The 25,335-nt window shown below is 41.3% G+C and overlaps 1 protein-coding gene across 1 annotated transcript in view; it reads left to right on the plus strand.

The window, feature by feature from the left end:
- LOC122788280 (streptococcal hemagglutinin-like) overlaps nucleotides 1–25,335 on the plus strand; it is a 755,305-nt gene that overhangs the window by 586,205 nt on the left and 143,765 nt on the right. The window contains exon 5 of the mRNA XM_044055345.1: nucleotides 11,414–11,472. Coding sequence (XP_043911280.1) covers nucleotides 11,414–11,472 — 59 coding nt within the window. The remainder of the gene's footprint in view (nucleotides 1–11,413; nucleotides 11,473–25,335) is intronic.

Consider the following 25,335-nt stretch of genomic DNA (forward strand, 5'->3'; position numbering starts at 1 on the left):
AAGTCCAAGGCACTGGCCCAGATGCTTCAGAGCCCGACTCATCAGTCGATGCTCAACCCTATTTCTCAAAATATTCCTTCTCCGACTCCTTTGAGCTCGGAGCCAGGGCGTTTCGGACCCGAGGCTGTGATACCGTCGGAGCTGATACAATTGTCTTCGGCTCCGATTTCTTCCTTGGAAGAATCTCAGTGCCGGACTTCCCTCGTCTGCTCCGAGGGGGTGAGTGGCATCGGACCCTTGTCCGACCCCGCTCTCCCTCTCGGTGCTTCGGCGCTGGTGAGTTCGGCTCCGACATCGGCCTCGAGCCATCGCTGTCGGTGCCGAGGGAGGTTTTCAGCTTTTGGAGCGGGACCTCTGGCTCTGCCTGACAGGGGTGCGTTCGAGGTCATGCGGAGTGTGTTGGAACCTGGTTCAACTCCACAGTCGGCTCCGTCCGCCCCTCCCTCTTCGGTGCCTCAGGTTATGTCTACTCACTCCCTCATCCCAGACCGCAGAGAGCCAGCTCCTCAAGAATCCCCTGTGGGGATCTCATCCTCTTCCCAGGCCTCTCCTGAATTGGCAGGGGAGCCCCCTAGGAAGAGAAAGTGTAAGAGGAAGCACATAGACTCACCTGAGTCTGTCACCTCTGACACAGATTTAGAGGATTCCGAGGGTTCCCCCCATTCCCCTTCTGAAGATGTCTCCTTTGCAGACATTTTAGAGATCCTGAAGCAGAGGGGAAATTGGCCAGCCCTTAACCCTTCGGAGGATGAATCTGTGTATCTTGAGGCGTTTGGCTCTCGCCCTTCCACCTCCTGGGTGTCCCCCTTGACCCCTCATGCAGGTGGTAGCTAAAAAGGCTTGGACGGTTCCTGACTCTGTGGACCCCACCCCCAGGAGACCTTCAAAGTTTATCACAGCACCAGCAGATAAGCAATTTCTCACTAAGGGAGTCTCTGTGGATGCTATGGTGGTAGCTGCCGCCACTAAGAAGGAGCTAGCTGATCCTTCGGTACCTGTCCATCCTCCTAACAAGGAATCTAGGTCTATGGACAGGTAGGAAGCGGATGTTTTCGCCAGCGACTTTTGCTATGCGCTGAACTACCTCTGCCATTTCACTGCTTCAAAGAGACTTGATCAAGGAAGCGAGTGAGATGTTGAAAGACCCTACAGCTGCGGGTTTTCAGGACAAGATGAACGCTCAGCTGGCTACCCTAAATTCTATAGCTAACTCCTCCATGCGCCTCCTTTCATATGCGGCTGATGGAGCGAGCAGAGCTGCAGGGACAGGTGTGGCCTTACGGCATGCCTGGATGCGGCTATGCAATTTTGGCGGACCCCTTTAAGACGCTCTTTTCACTAATTCCCCGCTTTGATGGATCATCCTTTTTGGTCCTCAAGTGAAAGAAACCTTGACAAGGTGCGAGACAGATGGCAAAACTCTTCTGCCGCCGGAGTCCGTTTTTCTACTCCTTCTAGACCTTACCCCAAAGGCCAGAAAAGTGGAAAGATGTGGTTCCACAAACAATCTCAAGGGACTTTGCCTGACGACAGAGTCGGTTCCCCTAGAGGCAGAGGGGGAACAATAATGGTAGACGCCGCCTAGAGGCAGGGGGGTCCGCAGAACCAGGGCAATCGAGAAACTTTTTCCGATAAGCCCTTCCAGCACCCCTGAGGTGTTGCCCGACTGTCCACCTTCGGAGGCAGTCGGGGGAAGAGTATCACTTTACCCAGAAGCCTGGCGATCCATAACTCTAGACAAGTGGGTACAGTCCATCATTTCCGAAGGCTATTCCATTCCGTTCTTTCGCATTCCAAATCAATCAAAAAAATCCCTTCCAGATGTTCCACCCGCTCAAAGGGATCAAGCAGCGTTGGAAATATCAAAGTCGCTTGCAAAAAGAGCCATTCAGCCAGTGCCAGCAGACCAGCAAGGATCCGGAATCTACTCCAAGTTCTTTTTGGTTCCAAAGAAAACATTGGACTGGAGACCCATTTTGGATCTCAGTATCTTGAACAAGTCTGTCAAGAAAACAAGATTTTGGATGTTCACGCTACAATCCATCCTACCCCTATTGGGAAAGGAAAACTGGATGTGCTCTATAGACCTCCAGGATGCGTACTATCATATAAAAATGAACAGACGCTTCAGGAGATTCCTCCGCTTCAGGCTGGGAACCAGTCACTTTCAATTCAGAGCCCTGCCCTTTGGACTCACCACTGCCCCCCGGGTGTTTACCAAATGCATGGCAGTGGTAGCTTCTCACCTGAGGCGTCAAGGCTTCCAGGTGTTTCTTTAGATGACTGGCTCCTCACAGCTCCTACCAAGCATCTTCTTCTACTTGCCAGAGACTACACCTTTCACATTTTTCAGAAGTTAGGTATCTCAATAAATTGCGAAAAGTCTGTTTTGTCGCCTTGTCATGCTATTACCTTCATAGGCGCAAATCTAGACACAGTCAACATGTCTGCGAGACTCACAGACCAAAGAATAGCAGACATACACAAACTGGTTCACCTTCTCTTCCACAGCAACAGAGTCAAAGTCAGATTAGTTCTAAAAGTACTGGGGATTATGGCGGCTGCTATCCCTCTACTTCTATTAGCCAGATTTCACATGAGAATCCTTCAATGGATGCTCTTCACACAATGGTCATACCAAAAACTTCCGATGTCCCACACCATTGTGATTACGCAAGCATGCAAGAATCATCTTCTTTGGTGGATTTCTTCCCCCCAGCTCTTCCTAGGAAGACCCTTTGTCCTTCCCCCTCCAGTTGCTACTTTGACAACGGACGCCACCCTGATCGGGTGGGGGGGCATTATCAGGGCAGAACAGTCCAGGGCATTTGGCAACCAGTCGAACGCCACTTGCATATAAATGTTCTAGAGATGAGAGCAGTGCTTCTAGCGTTGCAAGCCCTTCAAGACTCTCTTCCCTTGGGAACGATAGCAATTCAGATGGACAACATGTCTGTAGTGTGGTATATCAACAAACAAGGCGGAACCAGGTCCTACCCCCTATGTCGAGAAGCACTCAGACTGTGGCAATGGGCGATTTCTTCTCAGCGGTTTCTGATAGCAATGCACATCCCCGGGAAGTCCAATCTTATCGCGGACAAGTTGAGCAGAGCTATCCTCATGCCTCACGAGTGGTCTCTGAAAGATTCTATCTTGGAGAAAATTTTTTCTCAAGTGGGGTCAGCCTTGCTGCGACCTTTTTGCTACTCCCCAAAACAGCAAGTGCAAAGATTATTTCACCCTCTTCCCCTTACCAGGCCAGCCCAGCAGAGACGCTCTAGTCCAAGTTTGGCCCCGGGACTTCTGTATGCATTCCTCCCTTCCCACTAATCTCTCAAGTGATACAGAAAGCTATCGCTCAGAAGGCCTCATTGATCCTCATTGCTCCTTACTGGCCTCGACAGGTTTGGTTCCCCTTTCTACATCAATTTCTGTTGGAGCAACCCTGGCATCTGGACCTAGTTCCAGATCTTTTGATCCATCAGTCGGGTCAGTTACATCGCTCCCTACCCTCTCTGAACCTCACTGCTTGGTTCCTCCAGTTCCAACCTTAGCCAGGCTTCCTCAAATATCTCACTCTGTTCGAGATATTTTGATAGCTTCCCATAAATCTTCCACTCGGAGGATTTATCTTAGTAAGTGGAAACGTTTCGCCTATTGGACTCAAGGAAGGGACATAGATCCTTTCACTGCTCCCATCCAAATAGTCCTTGATTTTCTAGCTGAACTTTTCCATGCAGGTTCTTCTCCTTCTACTCTTAAAGTTCAATTTGCAGCTATATCTAACTTTCATGTGGGCATCTCAGATTCTGCCATCATGTCTCACAAGCTTTGCAAAGCTTTCTTGAAGGGAGTTTTTCTTCTTAGACCTCCTATAAGAGATCCTCCTCCCTCTTGGGACCTTAATTTAGTTCTCACATCTTTAATTCTTCCCTTTGAACCTGCAGCTTCCTGTTCAATGAAATTGCTATCCTGGAAGACTCTTTTTCTGGTAGCCATTACTTCAGCTAGAAGGGTCTCAGAGCTTCATGCACTCAGCAGTCGACCACCATATCTATTGTTTCATAAGGATAGGGTATCCTTACGGACCAATCCATCCTTTTTACCTAAAGTAGCCTCTGCGGCAAATCTAAATCAAAACATTGACCTCCCTGTGTTTTTTCCTAACTTTTCTAACAGGTCTGAACAAAAATTGCATTGGCTAGATGTCCATCGTCAATTAAGGTATTATTTGGACAGGACCAAACAGATCAGAAAAACTGGCCAGTTGTTTGTCTCTTATGTAGAAGGCAGAAAGGGACTTTCAGTTTCGAAGGTATCACTCTCCAGATGGCTAACATCTCTGATTTCCTTTGTTTATGAAATTAGACACCAAAATCTGCCTAACAAACCTAAGGCCCACTCCACCAGAGCTTTGGCTACTTCTATAGCCTTCCAAGACAGGCTGCCTATTGACACCATTTGTGCAGCGGCTACTTGGGCTACTCCTCACACTTTCATTTCTCATTATAAGTTGGATTTAGCTTCTAGACATAGAGCTAACTTTGGTTCCACTGTTCTCAAGAGTCTGTTCCGATAGGCCACCTGGGACAAGCTGCTAGGGACGCGGTCCCATCCAGCAAGAATGAAGGCTAGATGGACAACTTAACATATAGAAGTTATGTTCTTACCATAACGTTCCATGTTAGTTGTCTTCTTCTCGCCTTCTTTCTTAAGGCCCCACCTCCTTCCCCTAGCCTGGACAGACCTAGAGGAGTTTGATTGTGACCTCTCTTTCTACCACCTCTATTGTGTATACGTATATGCTATACTGTGCATATATTCCTTCATCAGGTTTTCAGGTCACCTTCTTCCCTTCCTTTTATAGAGGTGGGTTTTTCCTTTTCCAGTAGTTCTGGAGTTTTTATTGGCTGGGCCTAACTTACAAACGAGATCTGAGGTAATACCGCCTAGCATTGTGGGATATAAGGGGAGCCTCGAGCCGGTGGAACCAACTCTCGAGCTTTTAGAGTGAGCCGTCGAGCCGAGGTCGGCTCCGAACCCATCCAGCAAGAAAGAAGGCGAGAAGAAGACAACTAACATGGAACGTTATGGTAAAAACATAACTTCTATTTATTCTTGGATTGTAATAATGGTAGGGGGAAACCGGACCATAGCAGTGGTTTCATCTGGCAATGTTGGTGTTGCTGGAGGGGGGGGGGGGCGAGCTGCGATGATGCAGGTAGACCAAGTGTGCTATGCAGACTTGTCTGGTAGGTATCTTTATTAAAAAGTGTTATTCTTGGCTTGCAGTAACTGTAGGGAGAAACCGGACCGTAGCAGTGGTTTTATCTGGCAATGTTGCAGTTGCTGGGGGGGGGGGCGAGCTGCGATGATGCAGGTAGACCAAGTGTGCTATGCAGACTTGTCTGGTAGGTATCTTTATTAAAAAGTGTTATTCTTGGCTTGCAATAACTGAAGGGAGAAACCAGACCATAGCAGTGGCTTTATCTGGCAATGTTGCAGTTGCTGGGGGGGGGGGGGGTGCGATGATGCAGGTAGACCAAGTGCACTATGCAGACTTGTCTGGTAGGTATCCTTATTAAAACGTGTTATTCTTGGCTTGCAATAACTGAAGGGAGAAACCGTAGCAGTTGTGTGGGTTGCTGTGTTTGTGGAAGGTGGAGATGTGCCTTTGTAAGTGTGGTGCGAATGTTGTGCATTATGAAATGGAGAAATTAAGAGTAAAATTTTTCTCAGTGAAGTCCCTAGCAATTTCATCACTGCTTGATTCAGACATATACATTCCCTGTGTTTGTCAGTACTATGTTCGAGTGCATTGTTTTGGAGTGTGGTATCACTGCTATAGTGCTGGTACTCTTTCTATACAAGTATATGCTTCTCCAGGAGTCTGTTGCTGAGAGGATGAGAAACACACTACAAATATACAACTAAGACAAACTACATAAAGCAATAGTAAGAAAGTACTAGGTCACATCAGAGGCTTGGGAGGTCATTGTTAAGAAACTGAGAATTATTGTAAAATTTACCATTAAATACCATAAGTTCAGGTTATACTATAAGAGAATAACTATGTAAAGATAACCATGTCAGCAGCCAAAATGCATTGCAAGTTGAATATTTTACTGTGCACATTTTAAAAAATGGATAGACTAGCCTAAACTCTGGACTGATGAGTTTGCTTTTTTTTTTTATTCTTGGGAATTGCTATTCAGAAGTGAAGAGACATACAAGGGAACAGTTTTAGTGGCACACCAGGCTATTTTATTATTTCTATTGTCATGCAAAGCTGACTAAATAGTTGAATCTAGTAAAGCTGGAAATGTGAGACAGTAGCCCACTGAAGGAGGGGAGATGGGAGGAGTAATCTGGCCAGGAACTGAAACTTGCAAAACTGCTCCTTGTGAAAAGTCTTTTTTATCCCAGTAATTTGTTGACACTTTTGCAAGTTTCTTTCAGTGAATGTGTAGTACATCAGTAGGAACAACATTTGTAAAACTCAGCACATACCAGTCAATGACACATGAGCTGCAGACTCTCAAACTTGGCAGTTTTTTTCAGGAGTTCCATTGTAAGTGAAAGGAAGTCTAGTCTGACAACAAATGGTAGGGCTATTTGTCCTCACAGTCTGCATTACAGGACAGATTTAGCTTTCCAAAGGAATCACCATGTCTGCCCCCATGAGGGCAGACAAGAGTAAAAACAAAATAAAATTAGGAATGAGTACTTATTTTGCTGAAGGCAGCTTTGGGAGGTGTAGTAAATCATGGCAAGATAAAAAAATATATGTTTTCTTCATCGTTTGCCTGTAGTGGTCCTTTAAGTTAATTCAAAGGGTGTTTTTTTCAAGTCCCTGTTTACAAATGTCCCTAATCCTCTTTTCCTTATATTTAAAAAAAAAAAAAAAAAAAAAAAAAGCAATCCCTGACAGTGCAAGGCAAACAAAGAAGAAAAAAAGATGGTAGGAGGGGGAATAACAGGAAAAAAATGATTTTTTAAAAAGGGGGGTGTCTAATTCCCCACAATTACTGTGCCATTATTCTATCCCTGTGCTTTCCTCCTGCTCTAATTCATCTTTTAAAACCTGTCCCAGAAACTCATCTCTTTGCATTCCCTTTTGGCAAAAGATTGTTTCAGATTATTAGGTACCGAGAGTGGTTCAGGAAAGTTACAGTTGGTATTGGATACAAATACCTCCCTTTCAGAGGAAATCCCCCCCCCCCAAACATTCTCTGAACCAAGCAGAGTTGTTTTTCTTCAGGTTCTTCGTCACTTACTTACTCTAGGAGTCATAGAACCATTACCTTAGGATCAAAGGGCAAGGGTTTCTATTTCAGAATTTGTCTGGTACCATAGAAAGCTTTCTTGAAAACCAATACTAGAGCTTTCCTTTTTCAATGTGCGTGTAAAACTATCAAAGTTCAAAATGCTAACCCTTCAAACACTGTTAGCCCTCAACCCCCCCCCCCCCAAGTGTCCTGGTAACATTAGAACCAAAATATGCTTATCACATTCCCATAGCCTCAGGATTCAAGAAATTTCCTGGATTCTCAATGTTTGGATTTAATTAATCAGTTCTTTAAATTATCCTTTGGGTTAGTCACAGCTCCAAGGCTTTTTAGTGTATAGCTCCAGTCATAGCTCATTGCAGACTGAATAGCATTCACATATCTTATTTAGACTACTTATTTATGTAGAGTCTTTTCCCAGATGTTGAGTCCTTAAAATGGGTTTCATCTCTTCTTGCCAATCTGAAATTCCAGATAAATGTTCAAAATTCCCCCTTGACTCCGTCACACAGGATTGTCTTTCTGGAATGCCTTACAGGCACTTCTCTGCAAAAGGAGGTAGATTTTTGTTTGGAGAAACTCAAGAAAGTTTCCAATCAGTCTTCTGCAAGAAAATATCTCAGGATTCTAGAGTTTATGACTTCTGTTACTCTCATGATTCCACTCACCAGGTTACAGATGCAAAAAATGCTATGGTTTGTGAAAAAAACACATGGATCTATCATCTTCATCCTCTGAAATTTTAGATTCAAATATTGGACTTGGTAAAAAGGGAACCAAGTTGGTGGAGACAAGAAATAGCTCTGAATCCATGTCTCCGCTTTTCTCTGCAGAGTGCCAGTCCAGCTGTAAGTACAGACACCTCAGATTTTGCTTGGGGAGCAGTTTCTATGGGGTTAAAGGTGCAAGGTCTGTGGAACTTCTCAGACATAACAAGGCATGTAAATGTCAGAGATGTTTGCTGTGATCTATACCTTAAAATCTCTTTATCGTTTATGGATCCCAGGGCTTCTTCAGGTGATTTGCAGAACCTCTTCAGGGATTACAGGCAGTGCTACAGGGATGTGGTACTTAAAAGGGGAGGACCAGGTGGTATCCATTGTAATGACTTGGGAGGTACCTTTACTGTGTTCCTTAACCCTCCACGCAATTTACACTCAGTCAGAATAAAATATATGAAAAATATATCCAACAACACAAAGGCAATCAAATGGACAACCGATGAATAAATGAAAAGAGGAATTTATTTGTAAGCGCTTTCGGCTGCAGGTGTTTTTAAATGCCAACCAACCTCCTGGTCTTAATGATTCCATTTCCATCACTAGTATTTTAAAATTGAAGGCCATAGATAGATAATTTTTTAATAATTTTTAATGATTTTTTAGTACATATACACATTCATATATTCACATAATTTATATAATTTATATGTATATGTTTTTCAATCATATATTATATACATATATTTTATATTTTTAGTTAGAATGTTGGAATAATAAAATAAATTATTTATGTAATTTCATATATATATATATATATAGTGATGTATTAAAAAGTCTTGAGTATATGTTTTTAAGAAGCCATTAGGCATTTTAAAATCTTAATTGATTAATTAGTATGCTCTATATAAGATTGTAATGAAGAATTTGAAGTTGTCTGATGAAGGCTGGTATTACGCAGCCAAAAGCGCTTACAAATAAATTCCTCTTTTCATTTATTCATCGGTTGTCTGTTTGATTGCCTTTGTGTTGTTGGATATATTTTTCATTAGTTCGTGGTTTTTCATAAGTTTTCAGAATAAAATATAATTGCAGACAAGCTGAGTAGGGCCAGGATAGACCCTAATAAATGGAAACTGAATGAGGAGGTTTTACAGAAGTTGATCCAGTTGTGGGGAGTACCTCAGATTTGTTTCCTTTCAAAACAGACAACTGAACACATGCAGACAAGCTTCAAAAATAGATGCATTTTCATTCCCATGGTCAGGAATGTTCGTTTTTGCATTTCCTCCCACTCCACTGATACCCAGGGTGAATATGAAGATTCAGAAGGACTCTTCAAAATGATTGCTGTGACTCCCTTTTGTCCCAGGTAACATTATTTCTCCATTGCAGAAGATTTTATAGTTGGTGCCTCACCTGTGAACTGGACCCTCACCAGGATTATTGCTTCTGGTTCTCAAACAGCTGTGTGAGTTACTATCGTATAGCCTGTTTACTTCTTTGTCAAGGGTTATCTATCCGTCATTTCTGCATGTCTGCCTGTGGATCATCCTCTTCATTTCAGACTTTGCTCAAGTTGTTCTACAATGAGGTTTTTCTGTTGATATACAAGGTCACCTGTTATTCAGGTGACAATTAGGATGTTTACTTTTTGCTGAGAATGCTATTTCTGTCCATGTTTGAACTAGCTATTCTGGTTGGTTTTAGTTCATTTTTGTAGACTGTTATTGCTGTGATGTCTGCAATAGATTATCTGGTTTGCAAGTATTTATGTTGGGTAACCCTTTTGCTTTTCCATAAATGTAGGGTTATTTGTAAAAAAAAAAAAATCCTCCATTTATGCCATTACTACTTTGATAGTGCATTGATTATTGCCATCTGTTTCCCTCATTTCTATCAGAATTTGAATGACAGGGAGAATAGATTCTACATTTAAATTTTTATTTGCAGTTTGTTTGCCAGGATGGTCCATTGGGCCAAGAAGGACCCATTTTCAATGGAGTCCTGTGGAGAAAAGCTCCACAATAACAAAAGTTACAATCAAGTAATTATAGTACAGTAAATACAGAAGTACAAATAAATCATAATGTTTAAAGATACAATATGAAACAATTATATTACAGTAAATACAGAAGTACAAATAAATCATAATGTTTAAAGATACAATATGAAACAATTATATTACAGTAAATACAGAAGTACAAATAAAATCATAATGTTTAAAGATACAATATGAAACAATTATATTACAGTAAATACAGAAGTACAAATAAAATCATAGTATTTAAAGATACAATATAAAACAAACAAAGTTAAGAAAAATAAGAATTGTTGAGCATTTTTGCCCGTACTTTACAAGAAAATGAATAGGACCCTACATCCTGGCCATGCCTTTGGAACTCCTGCATTATCTTGGCAGTACTATGTTCTTTTAGGAAAGCTGTATAGCTGGAATTCCTAGTATTGGACTAGAAAAGGAAAACCTGTGTTCATTCAGACAATTCCAGTTCCTTGTTTCTTGCTACATGTTTTCTTAGTCCCACCATGGCAAAACATTTCCAGGCAGGAGTAAAACACATTCTAATAGAGTCTTGTTTTCTATGCTGGCATACTGTTACGGGATGGACCCTAGAAGCCACTACATAGTCTTCTGTATGTACTTTTGTAAAGTGTTGCATACTGGATTCCTTTTCCAGACCCAGAACTGGGTTTGATAGGACAATTCTCCAGAGATTCTTGACTCCTTATCCTTCCTCCTCCCAGGCTGGACAGGCTTTGGTAATCATCCCATATAGCCACAAGGCTACTGCGGCAGTGAGAATAATGACCATAGTACAGCTGTGTAAGTTGTACTTTCCTGCAACAGTAATGTTCTAATTCCTCACTGCTGCACCCACCCACCATCACCCTTCTGTATATAGTTGGCTGCTGTGATATAAAGTTATTTGTTACTATTTACAGATTCAGAATGAGTAAGCTGTTCCCTGTCTACGGGTGCGAATGTCCTGAAGATTTCTTTGCTCTGATTGCTGATTTATATCCCCTGGGATGTCATCAGTGGTCAGAATGAAGATGTGGGAAGTAGTCAGAGCTTTGTGAAGCTGGCTAGTTGTTATGTCCTAGGCAGGACACAATCCACGTAGCTAAAAGACTACTGTTATAGGTATGGTAAGTACAAGCTTCATGACTGTACCTTTTGTTGTACTCGTATGCATCTGGTCAGAACAACTGAACAGTCTGTATTTCTTGAGTTATTTATGGCATTTCAAGATTGGAAGAGCAGGTGTCCTGTAATATGATTGGCCAAGATGTTTCAGACCAAGAAATGCGAACTGTGGATTTGTTATAGACAATTTAAATAATGCTAATTTCTTTTTAAATGCTGTTCTTTTGTTTTCTCAGATAAAAGCAAGCTTTGTTAATGAGTCAACCTATTATGGTTCTAGCGTTTTGGCACTAAAGTAAGTAAAAGCATTTTTTTTTATTTTGATGGTTTGTAAATGCAGCACCTCAGTATTTCCTTCCTACAGTCAAATTTCAGCATGCCTGAACCAGTAGCTTGAGCAGTATTTTGCTCTGTGCATAACCTAGAAAGAAAACTGAAACTACTTATTTTCCCATACTGATTGATGACTTTGTGTCTATTTTTTTTAAATTGTAATGCGTATGACACATGTCCAAAAAGTCTAACAAATGAGGTTTATGTCAAGTGGAAGTACGAGAGCTGTTAGTATATGGCATACTTGTTTTTGTAAGATATTGAAAAGAAAATGAATGCATATTCTGTTTACAATACAAGAAACACAGTAATATTAATATTTTTTGTAACGTTAATTTTAATTTTACTACTGTAGTGATGGCTATGTTAGGATTTTAGTTTTATAATTAAAGTATGTTTACTAGTTTATTTTTACAGAATGTGGCATGAGCCCACTTTGCAAGTACTGCTGTTTTCTGATTGGCTACTTGTGGGTCAGTATTTCATTTTTTCCTCTTATTTTAACATATTTCATAGATTCATAGATTAGTACTAAGATAGCTACCTTTGAGGGTCATTTTAAGCCTAGCCAGTTATCCCACATGAGAATCAAACCCTGCACCTTGTGTCTGCAAGGCAAACACCTTAACCCTTCTGCCAACCATTTCATTCAAATATGAATGGAATTCATTAGCAGAGGTTGGTTAAGGTGTAGGCAGTGTTATTTTTAGTGGAGTTGTGTGTGTATGTATTGTCTGCTTAATTGTGGATTCAGTTATTTTGTTTTTTTTTTAATGTTGAAATGAGTCCAATATGCAATTTGTCCATACAACTAGAAACAATAAGAAAATCAAGACCACTGGTTCAGACCCAAAAGCATTTTATCTCTAGCGCCTCAATACAAAACCTTCCAGAAGTTACCTAATCTTTTTCTAATGAATTTAACTTCATGTTTACATTCTCCATCAAAGAATTCAAACTAGTAGAATTCAGAGAACTGGAAATCTCTAAAGATAAGGACTGTAGTTCTTGATTAAGGTTTTGTTGTTTAAGTTGGTCACATTCAAGCAAAATATCAAGCTAGTCCATAACACATCTATGGGCTGCTGCAGCCTAACGTTCTTTTAAATACTTTATCAGAATCTCACTGCACATCAAAAGGTTCACTAGGGCTCTTTATAAACTAAAGACCTCTAGGTGTAACATTCAACTCCATATATGTTTTTAAGCCCAGAATGTTAAAATGTACCTTAGTTTCCTTTTGCAGCAGCCTTTTACATTTATCACACAGTTCTCTCATACCCAAAGGGACAGAATTGGGCACCTGTCCCACTGCAGAAAAGGGATTATTTACACGTTTCTGTCTCTCCGCAACACACTGATCAAACAGCTGGGCATAATTGCAAATACCATGGTTGTTCTCACCAGTAGGAATCTGAAGCCTGAATATACTGTTCCATTGTTCTCTGTGACACAGATGAATGTCCAGAAACACCAGCAGCACTTCTCTAAAGATTTGTGGAATGTCTCTGTTAGGGTCTGAAGCCATAAAGACAACTAGTCCATACCACTAGCAACAGTAGTAACTCCTAAAAGTAACTCCTGGAAGGTTTTGTACCGAGGTGCTAGAGAATAAAATACTTTGGGTCTGAACCAGTGGTCTTGATTTTCTTATTGCTGCTAGCTGTATGGACTAGTTGTCTTTATGGCTTCAGACCCTAACAGAGACATTCCACTAATTGTTAGAGAAGATTATTTACATGTGTTGGGTGCTGCTGGTGTTTCTGGACATTCATCTGGGTCACAGAGAACAATGGAATAATATCCAGGCTTCACAGATTCCTACTGGTGAGAACAACCATGGTATTTCCAATTATGCCCAGCTGTTTGATCGGTTTGTTGAGGAGAGACAGAAATGTGTAAATAATCCCTTTCTGCAGTGGGACAGGTGCCCAATTCTGTCCCTTTGGGTATGAGAGAACTGTGTGATAAATTTGAAAGGCTGCTGCAAAAGGAAACTTAAGGTACATTTTAACATTTTGGGCTTAAAAACATATGGAGTTGACTGTTGCACCTAGAGGTCTTCGGTTTATAGAGAGCCCTAGTGAACCTTTTGATGTGCAGTTTGATTCTGATAAAGTATTTAAAGAATGCTGGGTTGCAGCAGCCCACAGATGTGTTATGGACTGGCTTGATATTTTGCTTGAATGTGACCAACTTACCAACAAAACCTTAATTAAGAACTGTAGTCCTTATCTTTAGAGATTTCCAGTTCTCTGAATTCCACTAGTTTAAATTCTTTGATGGAGAATGTAAACATGAAGTTAAATTCATTAGAAAAAATATGCAATTTGTGTTTATTTTTTTATTTACTTTTTCTCTGCAGATATCAATACAGACTGAGGTTTAGGAGCTGTTTAGGTGGCAAAGGTGTTTCATAGTTTTGTGTAGCTATGTTTTGTGTGGTGAGTTTGTGTACGTTTGGCTTAGTTTGAGCTAATAGTGTAATTATGTCCGATTTAGGTGAATCTTTAAAATGTTGATGTCATAGCAAGAGTGTAGATGCATTATATCTATGCAGTGTACCAGACAGATGGTGGCATCTTCCATAAGGTTAAGTACATGTATGCTTAAATCGATAGTGTGTGAAATATAGCTTCCCCTTCTACTGCTTGATAAATGTTTGCATTGCTTTTTTGTTTGTTTGACCAGGAATAATTGCTGATGCTGCGTATATTGCAGTGATGCATGTGGGCTCAAAATTTGAAGAGCCATAGCACGCTGGAGAAAATGAAGACATTTTTGCAAATGCTCATGCTCTCTTGCTCAGCTGGACCAACCACAAAGTGAACACTGTATGCTATTAAGGGGTTGAGGAAAAGTGCACAATGGGGGTATGAGAGCTTGTCTTCCGGCAAAAATGTTTATATTGTATGACTTTCATGTGTTTACTGGTTATGCATTCGAGTCGTTGATGTTTGAGCTGTTGCAAGTAAGGAGTTTAGTTTTGATTGGGTACAGTGTACCCTGTATGTTAAGCATGCATATTCCCATACATTTTTATTTCATCACAGCTTGTACCTATTATAAAGAAATATTTAGTAATGAAACGTCGATTGAATCTCATGAGTACAAATAATCGTAGTAGCATGAGTTAAAGTGGATGAAGCTGTGTGACCCAGTTTATTGTTGCATCGTTAGTCCTAAGGGTATCACAAATGCAAGTCATATCATACATACCTCTTAACATCATGATTAAAAAATGTGGATAAAGCCAGTAATTGATAATAATAATAAAAAACGGGGGGGGGGGGGCAGAGGAGCAAAGCCCCAAAATCAGGGACAGATTTTAATTGTTGCTCTTAGAGAAACAGGTTTTGCATTGGCATAAATTTTCTGAGGAGTATAATGTTTAAAATTCAAATGTCTCTCATTATTTAGTGACTTCAGCACTCCAACGATTTATCAGAAAATCACATATTTTATGCGGACCAAGACATTGTGTAAAAATCTGGATAGTTGAGATGTATGAATGAAGTCTGTCTACATTACGTCGATGTAAAGCCCTCTCAAATTCTCCTTTTGGTTTTGTTAAATGAAGTGGATAGTCACTAATGGCATTTAAGACAGAAATGGAATTACTAGGCTTATTGAAGATTTAATAAAGAATCATAATGTCCCTACCTACCGATAACATCACATTTAAACCATATATGTTGTTGGATGCAATTTCACTGTAGAGTGGCCCACAAAGTCTTGAAATGTAATTTTCTGTCCTTGAAAACTAAACAGCAGATTATGCTTATAATAAGGTAAAAAATGTGACTTTTCCCATGTTACAACTTTTCTCTTTGCTTAAGTTCTTATCATAGAAACATGCATTTTTGGAGGCCATCATTTGTATAGAGAGGATCTCTGAACTGTAGGCTCAGATGTGCAGGGAACTATGTGCAGTTTTGCCTAAGAACAGCCTAAACCTTGGGATTAAGCCTTTCTCCTTCACTCGACTAACTCAGACACATGGCTGAGTCCGTTCACCATTGAGTTCAACATGGGAAATGTTCACTCAAAACTGTGTTACTACAGCAAAGGGTAAACCATATAAATCAGTGGTTCATAGATTTATAGGTCTGTACTAGGCTAATGATCACTGGTCCTTTTTATGCCAAGAGATGCAGCCCAAATTTCTGACAAGTTCTGGTCAGAGATGATTTGAAACAGGTTTATTAGAAATGGGTATAATATGAATGCAGTGAAGTGTAGCTTTGTCAATTTTAGTAAACAGTTCTCAGTAGTGGCTTACGCTTTATGCGATGCCCCGCTCCATACTGATCGTCATTTTAAGTATTGACACCTTCATAGACAACACCCTTTCTTTTCATTATCAGGTAGCAACAATAGCCTGGCCTGAATAATAACTAAAGATATTTTATGCAAGTCAAAAAAAATATTATGGAAGATAGCATATACAGTATAAAGGGGAAGATTGTCAAAAATTAATTATAGAGAAATTGTGAATTACATGAGCAGAAAAGAAGTGAAAATCATGATAGGAAACCTCAATAAGGCATTTGACACAATTAGACATAAAATGTTATGGGCAATAATGAAAGAATATAACGTAAGTGAGAAAGTTAGGAAATTATGTATGTCGGCATATAGTAATAAAGTAAAAATACTTGTAAATGGCTGGTTAACCCAAGAGGTACATATGAAGAGTGGTGTTAAGACAGAGATGCCCAATGAGTTGTATACTCTTTGCATTAGTTCAGAATGTGATAGTATGTGAAATAGATTACAGAATGAAGGAGGCGGGGTATATAATACCTGAAGGGTTAAGAATTCCAGTTTTAACATATGCAAAAAACATTATGATAATTGCAAAAAAACAAAATTTAGGTAAAAAGTAATAATGTGCACAAATGAGTGAAGGAGGCTGGGTATACAATACCTGAAGGGTTAAGAATTCCAGTTTTGTTAACACATGCAAATTAAATTATGATAATAACAGACTTATTTGATAAGTTCGGTGCTGATGGGAAAATAGCATACTTAGCAAGTGCATTTACATGGCCAACAGCCTTTGAAAAGAAATTATCGTAGATATTTTTTTCATTTATATGGGATTCTAGATTAAACTCTAATAAAAAGAGGGGTTTTGTATGTAAATAAAGGAGGAGGTTTATGGTTAATTTAACCCAATGGTATAAGCTGCTTTGTACAAAGTGTTAAAGTGGACTGTAACACCCCTCCACTGTCCCAGTAATCAAGGAGCCCCAATACTCACTACTACCACTAGTGAGGGACGTGCACATTGGGAGGATGACAAGTACACACAGTAAAGTACAATTTCCCTTAAGAGTATACAGAGATCACAGTCAGTCTGGGGCTGGTTTCTCCCTCTTTCTCCATATCCCCAGTAAGACTCCCCACTGGCACAGCTATAGAGTTCAGCCCTTAGCCAGGTTTCCAAGCTAAGTCCTCTCAGCACTCTGTCCAACCAGTGCTTCGTGTCCCTCACCATGTAGCTGAGACATACACACACACTTTGAGATTTGATATACACACACACTTTGAGATTTGATATACACACACACTTTGAGATTTGATTTATACACAAACACACACCTGGGAATGGCTGGCACAGGTTTACTAGCTGTAACCCCCTTCTTTCCAGAACCTCCGTGGTGGTGCAGCGGTAGCATTGTTGCCTCACAGCAAGAGGTTCTCCTGTTCAATTCTCAGCTAGTGTGCAGGGAGTGCCTTCTGTGTGGAGTCTGCATGTCCTCCCAGCGGGTCGAGTGGCGTTCCGAAAGACATGCGTAAATGGGCGTGCCTTTGTTGAAGGTTGGGCATCGAGCTGGTAACTCGGCACCGTGAAACTCTACTGCCAATCATTAGTTGACCGGAGTTCCACTGTGGCGAACCCTAACCTGGAAAAACCGAAAGACAACAACAATCCCCTTCTTCTCAGACCATAAGGTAGTTAGCATTGCCACCAGAACCCTTATCTACCTTAAGGCCCTTCCCAAAGGGTAGCCAATATTACTGTGTTGATACTATTATCCAAATGGTAAATGTGACCATGACTAAGGCTGTTTAGGAGTGGCCTATAAAGTGTCACTAAATACATATACAAATGTTCTAAGAGCTTAAATATCTCTAAACAAACCAGCCACAATTAAGAAGTTTAAATATATTTAATAATAAATAATAAAAGAACAAGACAATGCTCAATAACTCAACACAGTGACTACAGAGTTCAGAATCACAGGAAATATTTTAAAACAACATGGCAAGACAGTTTCAAATAAATACAGAAAACATCTAAACTAATATTTACTATATTCCTATCAATATCTAAAAGATATCACTGTACCCTAGACTTACTTACAGAGCAAGGGAAATGCAGATAAGAAGTGCTGAATGGATGTTTATAGATCCAAGACAAGATGCAAAATGCCCAGTCCCTGAGAGAGTTCCCAAATTAATATCAAAGCATTACTGCTGGGTCAGCTGGATGACATCACTCGTCACCTGCCCTCAATTCCCAGGCTAACAGAAGCAAACATATCTGTGTCAAAAATAATAATCTTTCAGATGTGCAGCTGATAGGAAGTAACAATGTTTTATATTTGAAACCTAGCAATTATTTCTGTTTCAAGACAGTAGGAAAACCCGTAGCTCTAGACATTGTGTCTGCTTGCTGCACTGAAACTAACTTTTTTATAGCAAATCGTAAAACATTTTCTTGAAGTTTTGCAAGTTAACTCTGTAGGTTCCAACTTCTACCATTAATATAATTTATATACACTTCTGTTTTTTTCCAGTAGGGTACACTGTGGTTACATTCTTGAAGCTCAATACATAACAGTTCAGCACACACTTCTGCACCAGTAGTTTAATATGTACATAACATATAGTTCTCTTACATTAGTAAGGCAAGCCTATGGATCATATTAATATTCACAAATAACATATGATTATTTACAAAATGCCTGATAGCTGGGCTGGCAGCCTCACAACCACACCCCCAAACTCAAGCTAGTTTTTCAAGTGACCCTTGAGAAACGTTGCTTGAGAGTGTTGAGCCTATCTGGGAATACCATACCCCATTACTGTCTTGAGAGCCCATCTGCGTTGGCATTGCTAACCCCACTACGGTGCTGCACTGTCATATCATATGCTTGTAACCCTAGGCTCCACCTTAGTAACTTGGCATTTTGCTGCCTGGCTCGATGTAGCCATGTTAAGGGATTGTGGTCTGTAACTACAGTGAATTTCCTTCCATGCAGATAAGGCTGAAATTTCTGCAGTGCCCACATTATGGCTAGACATTCCTTTTCTACAGCTGCATAGCATTCCTCCCTGGGTTGGAGCCTATGACTGAGATAAACCACTGGGTGCTCTTCTCCCTCTGAAGAAACTTGGCTAAGTACAGCCACCACCCCATGGTTTGAAGCATCCACCTGCACAACAAATTCTTTACTGTAATCTGGATTGGCTAATACAGGGGGTCCTCCCAAAGCTCCTTTAAGCTTCTGAAATGCCTACTCACATGCCGGCATCCACACTACCTTATCTGGCCTGTTTTTGCTTGTCAGGTCTGTGAGGGGAACAGCTATGATACTATAAATGGGGACGAACTTTCTGTAGTACCCTGCTGTCCATAAAAATGTCTTCACCTGCTTTTTGGTAACAGGTGCAGGCCATGCCTGAATGGCTTCCACTTTGGCAGGTTCTGGCCTGATCTTACCATTCCCCACTCTATGTCCCAGGTAGGAGACCTCTGCCATACCCACCAGACATTTGCTGGGTTAATGGTCACCCCTGCCCTCTGTAGTCTGCCCAGCACCTCCCTGACGTGCTGAAGGTGCTCTTGCCAGGAATGGCTGTAGATGGCAATAGCATCTAGGTAAGCAAGGGCAAATTATCCTGCTAAGATATGATCTACCAGCCTCTGGAAAGACACTGCGGCATTTTTCATCCCAAAGGGCATCTTTGTGAACTCATACAAGCTAAAAGGGATCACAGAGGCTGACTTTTCTCTAGCACTAGGAGTCAAGGGCACCTGCCAGTAACCCTTGGTAAGATCAATGGTTGTAAGATACTTAGCCCCACCCAGCTGCTCTAGGGCCTCATCTATCATAGGCATGGGGTAAGCATCTGACTCTGTGTGACTATTTAATTTCCTGTACTCCACACAGAACCTGGTGCTGCCATGCTTCTTTGGTACCAGCACCACTGGGGAGGCCCAGGTACTGCTGGACTTCTGAATTATGCCTAGTTCCAACATTTCCTGTATCTCCTCCCTCAGAGTCTGTTTGACTCTCTCAGGCACCCTATAAGGCCTGCTTAATAGCCTTTGGGGTCCTGTATCCACATGGTGCTGCACCAGGTGGGTGCACCCTGGTTTCCCAGTGAACTTGTCCTCAAACTCCTGTAACACTGCTTGGATTTCTTGAACTTGGGTAGGAGATAGTTGCTCGGACATTGCTACCACTTCCACTGAGGTGTCAGTCCGAGCCTCACTGAGGAGATCAGCCACCAGATCCCCCTTAGTCTCCTCCTATAGCCCACTGCAGATACTCAGCACAAGTGCCTCCCTATCATGGTAAGGTTTCATCATGTTAACATAATGCAATTGTTGCCCCTGTCCTCTGCCTAGCAGTTCCACTATGTAGTTAACATCACTGATTTTCCTTACCACCTTGTAGGGTCCCTCCCAAGCTGCCTGCAGCTTGTTGTGTCTGACAGAAATGAGAACCATCACCTGCTGCCCTACAGCATACTCTCTAGCTCGAGCTTTCCTGTCATACCACATCTTTTTCTGCTGTTGGGCTTCTGCCAGTTTCTCCTGGGCCAAGCCCACGAGTTCCCTGAGCCTTGTCCTGAGGTTTAGGACATATGCCACAACAGACTCCTTATGGGATTCACACTCACCCTCCCACTTATCTCATATTAAGTCTAGAGGTCCCTTCACCCTATGCCCATACAACAACTCAAAGGGTGAAAACACTGTGGATTCCTGGGGCATCTCTCTGTAAGCAAACAGATGGAGCAAAGGTTTGTCCCACTCCCTGTTAAACTGGTCTACAAATGCCTTAGGATTGTCTTGAGTATATAGTTTAACCTCTCAACAAGACCATTAGTCAGGGGATGTTAGCAAGTGGTCCTCTTTTAGGTGCTTCACCCCACAGTACTTCCACAGACAGGCCAGCAGGTCTGACATGAAACTGACACCTCTGCCATTCAGTATTTCTTTTGGGAAACCTAACCTGATGAAAATCAAAGCATTTGTGATGTTTTTTGCCTTGATGGAAGACAGAGCCACTGCCTCAGAGAATATGGTAGCATAATCTACTACCACTAGGATATACTTTTTCCCTGTGGAACATGGGGTACTCAGAGGCCCCACAATATCCATAGCTATCCTCTGAAATGGCTCCTCAATCATAGGCAAAGGCATCAAAGGAGCTTTCCTTTGTCTCCTGTCTTGCCTACCTTTTGGCACTGCTCACAGGTCCTGCAGTTTCCGTTACATATCTGGACATCCCAGGCCAATATAAGTTCTGCATAATACATCTCTTTGTACATTTTATGCCCATATGACCTGCAAAGGGAATATCATGGGCTATGGCTAGAAGTGCCAGATGCTAGGCTATGGACACTACCAACTGCTGTATTCTGTCACCCTCTATCCCTCCCTCAGGAGTCCACTCTCTGTACAGTAACCCTTTTTCCCAGTGTATAGATTCCTCCTTCCCTTGAGAATCTGGTGCCTCACTAGCTACCTCCCATAGGTCCTGTAATGCAGGGTATGAGAACTGTGCCTGTCTCAACTTTCTCATTGTAACACTTCCCAGCTCCCCTTCCACAGGAAGTCTGGCATCCTCTGACAGTGGTGCCTCACTGTCAGCCTGGATACTACTACTCACATCTGCCCTTGCAGTCACTCTGACCAAGGGAACATCAGTACCCACCAGCAGCTGTGGCTTACCTTCAGGTTCACTGCTACAGGGTAGCTTCCACCCCGAAGTAAGCACCACACTAGTCCTGGCTTCAAGCCTGTGGTCTGTCTAGGTCTCCCCAGGCTACCAGACCCACATGCCTGTCTCCAAGCATGACTGTGTGTAACTGCATGCACACAAGGTATTGCATTACGAAAATATTTCCCTATCAGGACATCTGCAGGGATATCCCCAAACACACTTACTTGCTGGTTTCCTTTTCCACCCTCCCAGTCAAGGTGAACCCTAGCCAAAGGTATTTGGAATGGGGTCTCTCAGCTCTGACTACAGTAGACTGTCCAAGCAAGTAGTGCTCCTCTGTAACCATTGCATGCTTCACAATGGTTAGGTCAGAGGCTGTCTCTCTCTTAACAGTGGCCTCTTTGCCATTCACTATGATAGGATATAACCTCTTGTGGAAGTTTGGTACCCTTGTTATCTCGAGACAACTTACTGCTGGCATTTTTTCATTCCCACTTACTGGCTCTCCCACGTTTCGTTCCCCACCTTGCCTCCATGGACATCTATATGCTACATGGCCCCACTGGTTGCATTTCAAACATTTAACCCTCGGTCCTGGATGTGTACCTGGGCAAGTGGCTTCCCCTGCTACTGCCAGACTCTGTTGGGTCAGTCTGGGCTGTCCACCATGAGTTCCCTTAGACCCATGAACAACACTGCATGTCCCTTTCCTGTGCAGTGATGCCCTGCCTGCTAGGTATAGGTCTCCCTTCTTCCCCAACTCATCTACAGTAGTGCACTGTCTATCAGCTAACCAGAGTCTCCTGTCCTCAGGCAATGTGCTAAGGGCTTGTTCCCTCACCAAAAGATTTGCTAGCACTTCAAAAGTGGTGACCTGACATCTACTCACCCATCTATGAAAATAAGTGCTTAGTTCAGCAACATATTCACACACATTTTCATCTGCCTTGCATCTATGCTGAGGAAACTTTTTCCTATAAGCTTCAGGTGTTAACTTAAAATTCTAGCATACAGTTCTTTACAACATTATAATATAAACAGTCAGTATCAGACAGTTTGGAAAGAACAGTTACAGCTTCACCATGGAGTTAAGAGGGACAGGAACCACACCCATAGCCCTTAGTCAACATTATACTGTTTAGATGCCCTCTACCTCTCATTCTCCTCAGCCTTCAGATGTTTCAGTTTCTCATTTTCCTCACTCTCTAGACACCTCAGTCTCTCTGCTGCCTCTATTTCCAAACACTTGGCCTCAAGCTCAAGTCTTTTTAACTCCAGACGGATTTTGAAGTCCTCTGTGGAAAGGTTGAACTGTCCATTTTCTGAGAGTTGTACATCTCCACGGCCAGTTTGATTGTCCTCCTGGTTGCTGATCCTGATGCAGCTGTGACTTAAGCTGCAGTCATATAACACAATAAGCTGCAATCATGACTGCTTTAGTCAGGTTGGCATGCACCAGTCCTTTAGCCTGGCACATCTCTGCCAACTGGCTCTTGGTCAGCTTGCCATACTCCTCTGCTGACATGCTTGCCTGCTGTCCCTGACTGACTAAGCTAAAAAAAAAAAATAACTAAAACAATTGTGATATGAACTCTGAATGTTCATTGTGTGGCTGATTGTGTACAGTGGTCACTGAAGGTGTTTGTACCCTGTCTACAGGAATTCAATATCCACACCACTACAAGCCAATTAATATGTGATGTGGCTATCCCACCACTGCCAAACTATTATGTGACACCCCTGCAGTGGCCCAGTAATCAAGGAGCCTCAGTCCTCACTACTAACACCAGTGAGGGATGTGCACATTGGGAGGATGACAAGTATATACACAGTAAAGTACAATTTCCTTCAAGAGCACACATAGATCACAGTCAGTCTGGGGCTGGTTTCTCCCTCTTTCTCCAGATCCCCAATAAGACTGCCCCACTGGCACAGCTATAGAGGAGTCCTTAGCCAGGGTTCCAAGCCAAGTCCTCCCAGCACTCAGTCTGTCCAACCAGTGCTTCATGTCCTTGCTCAAGTAGCTGACACACACACACACACACACACACACACACACACACACACACACACGCACACACACACACACACACACACACACACACACACACACACACACACACACACACTTTGAGATTTGATTTATACACAAACACACACCTGGGAAAGGTTGGCAAAGGTTTTCTAGCTATTCCCCCTTCTGCCCAGACTATAAGGTGGTTGGCACTGCCACAAGAACCTCTTATCAGCTACTTTAAGGCCCTTCCCAAAGGGTGATCAAGCCTACTGTGTGATGTTACTATTATCCAAATGGTAAGTGTGACCCAAGGCCAAGGCTATTTGAGTGGCCTATATAGTGTCACCAAAGACATACGCAAGTACTCTTAAGAGCTTAAAGATCTCTAAACAAACCAGCCACAATTAACAAGACAATACTCAATGCAACACAGTGACTTCATAGTTCAGAATCACAGGAAATATTTTAAAATAACATTGTAGGACAGTCTCAAATAAATACATAAAACATCTAAACTAATCTTTACTATATTCCTGTCTATATCTAAAAGATGTCACTGTACCCTAGACTGACTTACAGTGCAAGGCAAATGCAGATGAGAAGTGCTAAATGGATGTTTCTAGATGTAAGACAAAATACAAAATGCCCAGTATCTGAGAGAGTTCCCAAACTAATATCAAAACATTACTTCTGGGTCAGCTGGATGACATCACTCTTTGTCACCTGCCCTCAGTTCCCAGGATAACAGAAACTAACATCTCTGTATCAAAAATACTTATATCTCAGATGTGCTGCTGCTAGGAAGTAACAGAACAATAAAAAAAACTTTGCATTTGAAGCCTAGTAGTTATTTCTGTTTCAAGATAATAGGAAAACCCCTAGCTCTAGATATTGTGTCTGCTTGCTGCACTGAAAGCATATCGTAAAACACTTTTAACTTATTTTCTTGAAGTTTTGCAAGTTAACTCTGTATGTTCCAACTTCTACTATTAATAAAGTTTATATACATTTCTGTTCTTTTCCAGTACGGTACACTGTGGCTACATTCTTGAAACTCAGTACATAACATAACAGTTCAACACACATTTCTGCATGAGTAGTTTAATATACACATACATATGTAAGAGAACTATATGTTAAGGCACACCTATGGATCATATTAATATTCACAAATAACATATTTACAAAATGCAGATAGCTGGGCTGGCAGCCTCACATGGGTAAATGAAAAAGATGAGAGATTAGTAGTAATAATTGTGTAAATATGATAATTTGGGGGTATACTAAAAGGAAAAACTATAACTGAGGAAATAAAATATTAAGAAAAAGATATTTTTGTGGAAAATATAAACTGGTGAGATAGAAAAATATGTTTAAGAATGCAGTGATAAAATATTACTATGTGAAAACCATGGGGAAATCTAACAGATGAAAACATTAAAGCTATAAAAAATAAGCAAGTTGTGTAATCAGAAAGTAGAATGTAAAGATTTTTTGTGTAGGTTGGTAATAAATACATTGCCAGTAAAAGGAAATACGCCATATAAGAAAAACGTGATGCAATATGTCTACATGGTCAAGAAGATGACACTACAGAACATGTGTTTTTTGAAATGTAAAAGAATAAATAAGTTATGGGAAAACTGTGTAAAGAATTTTTTTTCGAAAGTATAAGAGAAGTGGATAAAATAAACATGGATATGATTTAAATATTGATATTATAAGAGTACTATGTTAACATAGATTTTATGTTATATGAGGTATATGGAATGAAAGAATAACTGACATTGTTTAATAGAAATGGATTTCGCCAACAATATTATGTAAAATCAGATGG

The sequence above is a fragment of the Protopterus annectens genome, chromosome 13.part0, assembly GCF_019279795.1.
Source record: "Protopterus annectens isolate FY-2018-M chromosome 13.part0, PAN1.0, whole genome shotgun sequence".
Classification (NCBI taxonomy): domain Eukaryota; kingdom Metazoa; phylum Chordata; order Ceratodontiformes; family Protopteridae; genus Protopterus; species Protopterus annectens.